Source organism: Procambarus clarkii, chromosome 37 (genome assembly GCF_040958095.1).
Source record: "Procambarus clarkii isolate CNS0578487 chromosome 37, FALCON_Pclarkii_2.0, whole genome shotgun sequence".
Classification (NCBI taxonomy): domain Eukaryota; kingdom Metazoa; phylum Arthropoda; class Malacostraca; order Decapoda; family Cambaridae; genus Procambarus; species Procambarus clarkii.
The window spans coordinates 26,020,564-26,033,381 of NC_091186.1; the positions used below are offsets into that span (position 1 = coordinate 26,020,564).

At 42.2% G+C, this 12,818-nt stretch overlaps 2 protein-coding genes across 7 annotated transcripts in view; one reads left to right on the forward strand and one right to left on the reverse strand.

Annotated features, from left to right (window-relative positions):
* LOC123766003 (merozoite surface protein CMZ-8-like) overlaps nt 1–10,699 on the reverse strand; it is a 29,134-nt gene extending 18,435 nt beyond the window's left edge. For 4 of the 6 annotated variants that reach the window (XR_011230688.1, XM_069337316.1, XM_069337314.1 and 1 more), the window contains exons 1-3: nt 10,307–10,699; nt 3,145–3,193; nt 1,659–1,679 (exon numbers count right to left, since the gene is read on the reverse strand). Coding sequence is in view for 5 of the 6 variants with exons in the window: in XM_069337316.1 (XP_069193417.1) it covers nt 1,659–1,679; nt 3,145–3,193; nt 10,307–10,353 (117 nt within the window). In the remaining variant the exon portion in view is untranslated. The remainder of the gene's footprint in view (nt 1–1,658; nt 1,680–3,144; nt 3,194–10,306) is intronic. The other 2 variants (XM_069337315.1, XM_069337318.1) reach the window with 1 other exon arrangement.
* On the forward strand, nt 10,481–12,475 carry LOC138371880 (paramyosin-like). The gene is made up of 2 exons (XM_069336922.1): nt 10,481–10,520; nt 11,820–12,475. The coding sequence occupies exons 1-2, from the start codon at nt 10,481–10,483 to the stop codon at nt 12,473–12,475; spliced, it is 696 nt and encodes a 231-aa protein (XP_069193023.1).
* The last annotated feature ends 343 nt before the right edge of the window (nt 12,476–12,818 follow it).

Here is a 12,818-nt window from a genome sequence, read left to right on the forward strand (position 1 = left end):
AAGAGACAACTCATATATATGTTCACCCGCACATATCTAGTTATATCTAGATTATATACATCTTTCCTACACTTCAATATCTTAATTTGAAACTATTGTTTTCTAATGACCAGACAACACACTAGAAGGTGAAGGGACGACGACGTTTCGGTCCGTCCTGGACCATTCTGAAGTCGACTGTGATTCATTCTCACAAGTGAAGGGACGACGACGTTTCGGTCCGTCCTGGACCATTCTGAAGTCGACTGTGATTCATTCTCACAATCGACTTGAGAATGGTCCAGGACGGACCGAAACGTCGTCATCTCTTCACTTTCTAGTGTGTGGTCTGGTCAACATATTTCAGCCACGTTATTGTGACTCTTCGTCTACATATATAATTTACATTTTCAACAAAAACGAAGCAAAAAGCAATTACTAGATTAACGTATACGAAATGGTTAACGAGCATAAGAAAAGAAAATGTTAATAACTTACTAAATATATATAATAAAAACACGAAATAATTAATATAGATTGGTGACGTTTAGAGTCAGAAGAAACCTGGGTAAATACTGGTTTGGAAACAGAGTTGTTGATTTGTGAAATAAATTACAGGGTCACAACAGAACATAGCAGGACAGTTTCAAGCGAAGGATTGACATATATAGACAAGTTTTCTTTGGTGTAAACAGGAGTTGTCTCGCATGGGACAATAGGCCTTCTAGCGTCTCATGTTTAGGTTTAAATTTATTAACTTCATCCTCAGTAACTTTTAATTTAATCTGTTATCTTATGTTATCTTCTAACATTTGTTCAGTTATAAATATCTTGACGAATATACCTCTCGTGAAGATGGTGATAAATTACAGGGTTATAATACCATTTATTTCGTCTTTATCTACCACTTGACCCGAGTCTGTTGACAGCGTCTCAGTGCTCTCAATAAATTGATGCGATGCTTAAGAAAAACAAATTGGAATTTTACTTAGATTTCTTTGTCATCCTGACTTAATAATTCCTCTTTGCTATCCTTTTCCCTTAACATTGTCCTTTACTTTGATAAAGCAATTGAAAGATAAGCTGTTTTTTTAATTGGAAAAAGAGTAAGCAGTTAGTTTTTAATCTCACGTTCATATATCTTTATTGCTAGACCAAGTTTCTAATATGGAATATTTTTTCAGAGTTATACGTGGCTTCATCCTAATACTAATATACCGTTTTCTTTGACTGGCTCTATAATTTCCTGCTTGAGAATACAGTCTTCGACTGCTTCAAAACATTCTTCTGCCTCAATTTCCTGTTATGTCTGTCCCATTTATTTGATTAAAATTTAAGTCACCCACAACAGCGATGTTACATGCAGATACATTAAATATTCTGTTCAGGCTTGATATCCCATAGACATATTATTAGGTTTTCATTAGATTAATTTATATAAATCCAAACTGTTTCTTAGTATCTGTTTTGATGCGTTAGATTTTTCTTAAAATTGCTATCTCACGTCTTAGCCAATTGTCCCATCAGCATGAAACATGTTTTTGTGATTGCAATAATATCATATTTGCATGCTTAAGTGTTTTTAACTAATTTATAATATCACTTATATTTGTATAATAAAGTTTTAAAATAATAATAATTCCTATAAGAACAATAAGATTGATAGGGTTAAAACTCACCTCCTCACCAATGAACTCGAGCTGCTTGCAAAAGGGAAAAATTAACTTGTTAAATTGTCTCTAGAATTAAATTTTTACTGCAATGAAAATTTATAAGCATATTAGCTTATATTTGTGTGTCAGTGTTTTTAAGGGGAGCTCTCAGAAGGTGTGCTCACAGGGTGCTTTCAGAGGGTGTGCTAACATGGGGTGTCTGAGAGGGGGTGTCGAGGTGTGCTAAGAAAAAACTCTCTTCTGCTTATATTCCTAGTCTTCAGTGTGTCACTGTTCATTAATGGGAATCGGTATATGATATGTGTGTGTGTGTGTGTGTGTGTGTGTACTCACCTAGTTGTGTTTGCGGGGGTTGAGCTCTGGCTCTTTGGTCAGGTGTGTTTGTGTTGGTGTGTGTGTGTGTGTGTGTGTGTGTGTGTGTGTGTGTGTGTGTGTGTGTGTGTGTGTGTGTGTGTGTGTGTGTGTGTGTGTGTGTACTCACCTAGTTGTGTTTGCGGGGGTTGAGCTCTGGCTCTTTGGTCAGGTGTGTTTGTGTTGGTGTGTGTGTGTGTGTGTGTGTGTGTGTGTGTGTGTGTGTGTGTGTGTGTGTGTGTGTGTGTGTGTGTGTGTGTGTGTGTGTGTACTCACCTAGTTGTGTTTGCGGGGGTTGAGCTCTGGCTCTTTGGTCAGGTGTGTTTGTGTTGGTGTGTGTGTGTGTGTGTGTGTGTGTGTGTGTGTGTGTGTGTGTGTGTGTGTGTGTGTGTGTGTGTGTGTGTGTGTGTACTCACCTAGTTGTGTTTGCGGGGGTTGAGCTCTGGCTCTTTGGTCAGGTGTGTTTGTGTGTGTGTGTGTGTGTGTGTGTGTGTGTGTGTGTGTGTGTGTGTGTGTGTGTGTGTGTGTGTGTGTGTGTGTGTGTGTGTGTGTGTGTACTCACCTAGTTGTGTTTGCGGGGGTTGAGCTCTGGCTCTTTGGTCAGGTGTGTTTGTGTGTGTGTGTGTGTGTGTGTGTGTGTGTGTGTGTGTGTGTGTGTGTGTGTGTGTGTGTGTGTGTGTGTGTGTGTGTGTGTGTGTGTGTGTGTGTGTGTGTGTGTGTGCACTCTCTTAATTGCATTTGCCGATTTCTACTTGCCTATTTATGCTTGCAGAATTCGAATTCAGCTCAAGGTCCCACCTTTTCAGCTGCTGTTTGTCTAATGCAATAAGCACAAACATTACTCCTATTATAAGAGCTTTTTAAATAATGGACTGAATTGCCTTCTGACGCCTCAGAATTTATTGTATTTTCCTACTAATCTTACGGTACAGAATATTGGTAAAGATCTCTACAGCTTGTTTGAGTGTCTTGAGTTCCTCTGTACCCCTCTGTAGCCTCCACTTACGTTCCCTTATCTAATATTTTCCAATTTAAAGAGGCCGTTCCTGCCCACCTTTTGTATTCCTCTCAGTATTATGTATGTAGTGATCATGTCCCCCTCAAAGGGGAGAGAAATTCAGCTGCATCCTGAATGACTCACCTGTACAGTGTCGTCCTGGATGAAGTAGCGGCCTCTCACTGGATGGTACCTGGAAGAACAGAGGCATTTTTCAGCTCAAGTGTGTCTAGAGGAAAAAAACTTAACAAAAATCACACATATTGGAGTCAGACCCAAGTATATAATGTAAAGTTTTTAATGAACTGACTCCATATTTCTTGAACTTTGTGGAATAGTCATGACTAAGTTTCTAAAACTTTTCGCATTGCATCAAACGGTTATAGAGGGTGTGTGTGAAGGTTTATATTTGCACAGTTTTCAACTAGCAAGAACTTCATGGGAAGAAAATCCATAACTCCAGCTCAATCGGGCATTCGGAGCCCAACACGAGATAGAATGCACATGAAACTTACCATGTCACTATCATTAATACTTCTGATGTATATCTATTTTCACACACGAGTATTGTTACAATTGCTCCTAAAAAAAATAAACTGAGCACAATTATGGAAAGAGAGATAATTTACAATCAATATGTCAGTTTTGGAGAGATGCACACACATACTCCTTGCACAGGGAGTGCAAGGAGTATGGGAAATAGTTCAACTAAGTTCAAACTAAGTTGTTAATACAGACTCCCTATTGATAGCAATTGCCATCACTCATCATCTGCACAACTGCATTCCCGCAACACCAGTCGAGGAGCATTGCTGGAACGCAGTTCCAGCAACGTCTCAGACCTTATGCACTGATGGCCTACGAATCCATCAGTGTTTATGGTCTGAGAAGTTATACTTTGTGGACAGTCAGTCTGGTTTAAGGCCTTGTACTTTGTCTTGAAACGGAGCTTGTTCTTTAGTTTGTTTCTTGAGTGAAAAGGAAGGAATTATAACTTGTCTTTCTTGTGTACCAAGAAAGACAAGTTATAATTCCTTTATAACAAGTCAGAGGTATAAGTTGTGAACCTTGTGTGTGTGTGCGCAATTGTTGACGGTGGATTGTTCGACTGTGGGAGATTATTGACTGAAAGTTACCGCTGGATATTCGATCTTATGAGTGACTGTTGACAGAGTGTATGAGTTGAGAGAAGGTTCAATGAGCTGGGAGGATTGGCAGTTAGTAATTTCAAGATAACGAGTGATAATCAAAAATTATTTTGAGCCATTGAAATAGGCTTTCGACCGACTGGAAGCCGGGAACCAGGAACTAAAGCTCTCCTTCATACAGATTGGCACACAGGTATAAAATAAACATTTATGAATCACGACACAAGGTGAATGGCAGATAAGGAATTTTTTCCCTGTATAAATCCCCAGATATAATAACCATTCATCATTGTATCGGGGGACAGGCAGCCAATATATATATATATATATATATATATATATATATATATATATATATATATATATATATATATAATTTTGCACATATGTTATGCTTATATTGAGGTGAACAGAGACGTTAGTTGATAGGAAACATGCCCAATCATTTCTCTCCCGCCCGGGATTCGAACCCAGAATTCCTGACTGTGAGTAGAGCACGAACCCGACTGCACTACCCGTTGAAACGTCAATGAATGACAGGCTGCATATGGTAGTGGCTGGCAGGAGGTGTGTGGCTCCCCCCCCCCCTGGTAGTGTCAATGAATGACAGGCTGCATATGGTAGTGGCTGGCAGGAGGTGTGTGGCTCCCCCCCCCCTGGTAGTGTCAATGAATGACAGGCTGCATATGATAGTGGCTGGCAGGAGGTGTGTGGCTCCCCCCCCCCCCTGGTAGTGCCAGGTGGCTTCTGGCACTCGGCCCAACTGATATCACTGGCACTCCAAACTCTTACCAGCCCAGTCCTCTTGGTTTAGTGTTGGGCCTATTAACTTCTGGAGGGTTATTAAGGCCAATGTAATTGATTACTAACCAAACAGAAAGATTAATTTAGTCTTTCAACATTGTCCTGAACTACGGTGGTAGTTCAGTGTCTTCACGCCGAGTGTGTGTGTGTGTGTGTGTGTGTGTGTGTGTGTGTGTGTGTGTGTGTGTGTGTGTGTGTGTGTGTGTGTGTGTGTGTGTGTGTGTGTGTGTGTGTGTGTTCGACGCTGTGAACATATCCCTTGTCAGGGCTGTCAGCCAACTATTAAGACACACGTCAGGGACATCATAACAGGGGGGCCAGATTCACGAAGCTGTTATGCAAGCACTTACGAACCCGTACATCTTTTTTCAATCTTTTACGGCTTTGTTTACAATTATTAAACAGTTAATGAGCTCGGAAGCACCAGGAGGCTGTTTATAACAATAACAACAGAAGATTGGCACGTTTTCATGCTTGTAAACTGTTTAATATATGTGAGCGAAGCCGTCAAAGATTGAGGAAAGATGTACACGTTCGTAAGTGCTTGCGTAGCTGCTTCGTGAATATCCCCTGGGGTTATGTACGGAAATGTTGACGAGGGGAAACGAACACAAGCAACTTCGCCGAATCGAACACGGGCACGTACTTTCACTATACATAAATATGTCAGCATAGGACACTTAGAAATGAATACAAAAAATTAATTGTTAAAGCAAGTAAATCCTCAATTATAAGGATTGACATGAAAGTGAAACGAAACACGTTGTAAAAAAACAATTAACAAACCTGAAAGCAAGAAAGTACGGGAGCTGCCAGGGTGAGGCACCGTGCTGGCAACCCGTTCTCGCAAATTTAATAAGTCAATATTGACTTATTAAATATGTGCATAGGTGACATACTTAACATAATAGATACCCTTAAAAAGATTCATAGAAAACACCGACCTTACCTAACCTTGTTAGTATCTTAAGATAAGCATCTTATTGCTTCGTAATTACAATTATTACCTAACCTATAATAGGTATAGGTTAAGTAATAATTGTAATTACGAAGCAATAAGATGCTTATATTAAGATACTAACAAGTTTAGTATCAAGGTTAGTTAGGTTAGTAACAAGGTTAGTAGGTTAGTAGGTTAGGTTAGGTTAGTAACAAGGTTAGTAGGTTAGTAGGTTAGTAGGTTAGTAACAAGGTTAGTTAGTTGTTTGCCCGAAACGCATTGCGTAATAGTGGCTTTAGGCATTGTATGTACTAGCTCTATCTATATATCAATCCATTAATGTAACATCACTTGTATGTATATACCTTACCTGAATAAACATCTGAATCTGAATCTGAATCAGGTTAGGTAAGGTCGGTGTTTTCTATGAATCTTTTTAGGGGTATCTATTATGTTTAGTATATCACCTACGGTTGGTGCTGGAGCACAGCCAAGACTGGAATGAGCCCAAACTAGGCAACAAGAAAGGATTACAGTTACGAACCGGGAGCAAAAAACACGATAAAAGGAAACAATATCAAGGGGAGATTAAAGTCAATTGGCCAATTATTTCAACGAGAAGAAAGTAACAAGGAAGAAAACGATGATTCATCTGAGGCTCATTTGATTTCATAGATTAAATTTAAATAATTCTTCTTATCAACTTTTTGGTAGACTTAGCTTAAAATTTCGAAGTCTTATGATATTATTCGATGGTATGTGAGCAAGGGAGTGTGATGATGGTTTGAAAACTGGAACCAGGGGCCAGATTCACGAAAGCACTCACGCAAGCACTTACGAACCTATACATCTTTTCTCAATCTTTGGCGGCTTTGTTTCCAATTATTAAACAACTAATGAGCTCCGAAGCACCTGGAGGCTGTTTATAACAATAACAACAGTTGAATGGGAAGTTTTCATGCTTGTAAACTGTTTAATATATGTGACCATAGCCGTCAAAGATTGAGGAAAGATGTACATCTTCGTAAGTGCTTGCGTAAGTGCTTTCGTGAATCTGGCCCCAGATTTCTTTATGCAAATCTTCCATTTTCACAATTTTACTTCCAATATATCTGACCTACCAGTCAGAACAAGCGAGTTCATACATTATATTAGCACACAATACAGTTGGACAACTCCTCAGAAACAATTAGAGGTCTTTTGACAAGCCACCGGCTTCTTGTCCCCGTCGAGGCCACTAAAAAGATGATGATCCCTCAAGATAAACAAAATTTTCTGCTGTGAATTGTATATTGTAATATTTGAAGTAGAAATAGAATCCAAATAAATAAATATGAGAATCATAATTTAATTAAAAAAACATTAATATATCACACACACAGAGATCACACTAACGTGATGCATCAAATGAACAAATTCACAAGGGCCGTGACGAGGATTCGAACCTGCGTCCGGGAGCATCCCGAACCTGCGTCCCTCCCGGACGCAGGTTCGAATCCTCGTCACGGCCCTTGTGAATTTGTAACATTAATATATCTTTTATCAAAAATGGTTTAAAATTAAAAAGACAATCATTAAACCAAACTTTCTCCCGTGAAAAATAAAAGCAATAAGCAAGGTGAGGAGATCCCGTGACTATACCATCGTTTACCTATATATTTGCCAATTAGAAAAAGTCCTAAACGACAAGCTAGAGCAGTTTATTTATTTTAGGCTTAGAAAAATCTATATAATTTAATTCAGTCAACAAATTATTTATACATATAACAAGGGTTTTCAATCAATGAAATATTAGTCAACTGAAATTCCACATGTAAATTGTTCACAAGAGCCCAGATGGACGGGGCCAGTCTGAGCACATTCTTCTGACAAGAGCCCAGATGGATGGGGCCAGTCTGAGCACATTCTTCTGACAAGAGCCCAGATGGATGGGGCCAGTCTGAGCACATTCTTCTGCATATTTTATTAATAATAGTCCAAATATATAAAACGGGAATCAGAAATTTGTCTATATAATAATTAAATGTTGACCAGACCACACACTAGAAGGTGAAGGGACGACGACGTTTCGGTCCGTCTCTCAAGTCGATTGTGCCACTTGATAAATTTAGCCACGTTATTGTGACTCATCGCGTGCAATAAATTAATGATCCAATGGCAGAACTTGTCTAATTGGGTCACCAATCTAACGTGTTTCTGGAAGACCCTATAATATACCACGAGAGGAACTAGTAACTACAAAATCCCTTTACCTCGTTAGAGGATACGGCTCGATTTCCTACAGCTAAATTATAACGACTGCACCCACTTGTTAGCCACGACTGTGACAGTAGTTTATGTGAGATCCTGCATGATCAGTGCAGACGAGGAGTCACAATAACGTGGCTGAAGTATGTTGACCAGACCACACACAAGAAAGTGAAGGGACGACGACGTTTCGGTCCGTCCTGGACCATTCTCAAGTCGATTGAATGGCCCAGGACGGACCGAAACGTCGTCTTCCCTTCACTTTCTAGTGTGTGGTCTGGTCAACATGATCACTGACCCGTTTTCTGATCAAATATGGAATCAACAGATAATCCACTGTAGCCCAGAGCAGTACAGTAATATGGCTTAATTTACGATGTTCTGCATTAGTCACAACACGAAACCAGTCGTGTGAGCACTGAAACAGCGAACCCCGAGCGGGACAGCGCTCGGGGTTCGCAGGTCCCAAGTTCGATTCCCGGCGGAGGCGGAAACAAGTGGGCGGAGGTTCATCCACCCTGATGCTCTGTTTACCTAGCAGTAAAATAGGTACCTGGGAGTTAGACAGCTACTACGGGCTGCTTCCTTGGGGGCGTGTAACGAAAAAAAGGAGGCCTGGTCGAGGACCGGGCCGCAGGGACACTAAGCCCCGAAATCATCTCAAGATAACCAAGGTGAATGGCAAAAGAAATAAGAGTAGAGGGTGAGGTGATGAGCCACTAAACTAACCATACAAATCAGGGACCAGATTCACGAAAGCAGTTACGCAAGTACTTACGAACGTGTACATCTTTCCTCAATCTTTGACGGCTTTGGTTACATTTATTAAACAGTTTACAAGCATGAAAACTTGCCATTCAACTGTTGTTATTGTTATAAACAGCCTTCTGGTGCTCCGGAGCTCATTAACTGTTTAATAATTGTAAACAAAGCCGTCAAAGATTGAGAAAAGATGTACAGGTTCGTAAGTGTTTTCGTGAATCTGGCCCCAGGTGATCAGGTTAAATCAGGTGATTGTAGTGGGTATGACGGTTTGGGGAGTGACGTCACTGCCCTAATAAAAACAATGTCTATACACGCAGAGGAATGACTAGCGATGTATAGTAAACGAACGAAATCAAAATTATATACGAACATTAAATTTTGTGAAGCCGGTATCGTACGAAGAATCACAACCTATCGTTTTAGCGATCATTATTTATTTAATTAAATTAAATAGTAACTGTTATCGGCTGTGGAATCAAATCTATACGTCGCTCTACTATGTATCTTTTTTTTTTTTTTTTTTTTTTTGAGATATATACAAGAGTTGTTACATTCTTGTACAGCCACTAGTACGCGTAGCGTTTCGCGCAAGTCCTTAATCCTATGGTCCCTGGAATACGATCCCCTGCCGCGAAGATTCGTTTTTTCATCCAAGTACACATTTTACTGTTGCGTTAAACAGAGGCTACAGTTAAGGAATTGCGCCCAGTAAATCCTCCCCGGCCAGGATACGAACCCATGACATAGCGCTCGCGGAACGCCAGGCGAGTGTCTTACCACTAAACCACGGAGACTTTTTCTCATTTTACCTGCCACACCAAGGGAACTCACACAGCAAATAATCATTTCATGTTACAAGAATTACCTGTCAGCACTCAATATTCACCCGTAAGTCACAGCGCTGGCTGTCACTATTCTCAAGTGTCAGCAGTTTGCGTCACGTTTGACAAACAACATAATCTGCTCATTTCTGCACTGATGGCTAGTTCACACAGTCAACAAACCCAACACTTTTTCTCGTTTTATTTCCAACTCTTCACAGCTGCTTATTTTGATAATTTTTTCCCCAGATATTGTGAATAATACAATATACAATGGATGTATTTGGTCTTAACGAATGTCGTCTTGTAAGTCACAGGAAAATAACATAAATCAAGTAACTTTGGGATACGATTCAGACTTTTGGCTTATACAAAAGTTATGATAAACATTGGTAGGTTATTGTATAAATCTATCACAGTTACTAAGTCTTTGACGGGACACGACACAGGGTGACACGGGACACGACACAGGGGCTGACACGGGCACGACACAGGGGCTGACACGGGCCAGGGATAACCGCTGTCAAGAGTGTCAGCCTGCTGTTGGCCCTGACGAAGGGGGCGTGTGTCGGCTGGCTCACCTGGGGTCGGCGATCAGTGGCCAGCAGCGGGCTATGCAGGCGCCCATGGTGCTTCCTGCGGGCGTGGGCGTGACGGCCGCGTCTCACAGCTTCTGGGCGTCGACATAAGTATCCAAGTGAGCGACTGGAGAGGCCACCAGAGAAGAGAGACGGCGGAGCGCGGCGCTATCCGCCATGCCGGGCAGCTCGGCTGCTCCACCAGCTCCTACCGCTCGTAATCAATAGTAGTGTCCGAGCCAGCCCACACTGGCGGCCGCTGACGGACTACTGACTCATCGTAGCGGCCAGTCACGGCATCGCGAGGGGCTCAGTTGCTGTGGTCAGCAGGCTGGACACTGCTCACGGACTCGGCCACCACCACCGTCACTACTCTCCCCGCCCCCACTAGAGCAGGCTTCACTGCCTCACGCGACACTCTCCAGGTTCGCACGCAAGGGTTATCAGCTGATATCAATGTGGCAGGAACACGTGGTGGGCAGCGGGCCTCTATCAGGCAGCCACGTGTTCTTACACTCGGGATCCTTCAAATCTTCCTGCAGGACTCCTCAACTGCGCAACTGTGGCGTTCTGGCTGCGATACAAGAGTCTATATACTAGATAAAAGAGGCGTCCGGGAGGTCATCCCGCTCTCCTGCGTTCTTGACAAGTTGAGTTCTTGAAAGCGAGGATTGGTGGAGCAGCATGTAAATTCTTCATGGTCTTAGATTAATATTTGTTTTAAATAGCAAACTCTCTCTCACAAGTCATGTTCACTGAAGGGTCCCTCAACCATTCAACATGTTCAGCTTGGTTGTTCTTTGCCACGACAAGGCACGACGGCTTATATTTTGAGTGGGGAGACCCGCTAAGCACCTGGGGCTAGATTCACGAAGCAGTTACGCAAACACTTACGAACCTGTGCATCTTTTCTCAATCTTTGGCGGCTTTGTTTACAATTATTAAACAGTTAATATGCTCCAAAGCACCAGGAGGCTGTTGATAACAATAACAACAGTTGATTGGCAAGTTTTCATGCTTGTAAACTGTTTAATAAATGTAACCAAAGCCGTCGAAGATTGAGGAAAGATGTACACGTTCGTAAGTACTTGCGTAACTGCTTGGTGAATCTGGCCCCTGGCTCTGCCCTTCACACCTAACACATTTCCCATGCTCTCTACAGACATATGTGTACATGTCTTTAAACTTTGTTTTAATTGTTAGTTATACTTTGTCATCCTTAACTGCGCTTGGCTCTTTAACAGTAAATAGGTACCTGGGAGTTAGACAGCTGCTTCGGCCTGCATCCTGGGGATGTGTGTGAATGTTACTTGAGTGAGAAATATATGTAGTAGATACGATAGAGGAAAACAGATCGTGAGTCAAATATATGTAGTAGATACGATAGAGGAAAACAGATCGTGAGTCAATTCATTTAACAACCGACTATTAGAATGACGGGGCCCAAGAGTTAACCGCTCGATCCTGCAAGAACAAATAGTAAGCACATACTTGATCTCAACTTCAACAAACGCAGAACAAGGAGGACGTGGAACAGGAAGCAAGAGACTATATGACGACTGTGATGCCAGAGGAAGTCGTCTTCCGTCAGCAGTCAAGGAAGAGGTCCACGAGGCAACTGTAGAGGTCCACGAGGCAACTGTAGAGGTCCACGAGGCAACTGTAGAGGTCCACGAGGCAACTGTAGAGGTCCACGAGGCAACTGTAGAGGTCCACGAGGCAACTGTAGAGGTCCACGAGGCAACTGTAGAGGTCCACGAGGCAACTGTAGAGGTCCACGAGGCAACTGTAGAGGTCCACGAGGCAACTGTAGAGGTCCACGAGGCAACTGTAGAGGTCCACGAGGCAACTGTAGAGGTCCACGAGGCAACTGTAGAGGTCTACGAGGCAACTGTAGAGGTCCACGAGGCAACTGTAGAGGTCCACGAGACAACTGTAGAGGTCCACGAGGCAACTGTAGAGGTCCACGAGGCAACTGTAGAGGTCCACGAGGCAACTGTAGAGGTCCACGAGGCAACAGTAGAGGTCCACGAGGCAACTGTAGAGGTCCACGAGGCAACTGTAGAGGTCCACGAGGCAACTGTAGAGGTCCACGAGGCAACTGTAGAGGTCCACGAGGCAACTGTAGAGGTCCACGAGGCTACCGTCACCGGTGGAACACGTAAACAGTAAAACATCGAGTGTGTATACTCACTTCACAAACACAAGAACAGACTTCAGGAACATGAACATGGGTTCTTTCAGGATATTGTATACCATCTATGTGAGGCCGGTGGCTGAGTATGCAGCACCGGTGTGGCACCCAGCCTCATAAAGAACTAACTTTAACTTTAAAATTGCATTAAGTTTTTCACGTTACGGAAACTAGAAATAAGAAAGTTGGAGTATGAGGACAGATTAAAGTATATTATCCTCACTTCGCATGGAAAGATTGGAGCCAGAGGAGACATGATAGAGGCACAGAAGATACACAAGGATACAACCCGGGAGAGATCACAGCTGGGAATTAGATTTT

What these genes read in the sequence shown, in the direction of transcription:
- LOC138371880 (XM_069336922.1), top strand. Translation starts at nt 10,481, where the DNA reads ATGCCGGGCAGCTCGGCTGCTCCACCAGCTCCTACCGCTC. An exon ending in TCCACCAGCTCCTACCGCTC is followed by an intron (nt 10,521 to 11,819) that starts GTAATCAATAGT and finishes CAACAAACGCAG; the next exon opens with AACAAGGAGGACGTGGAACA.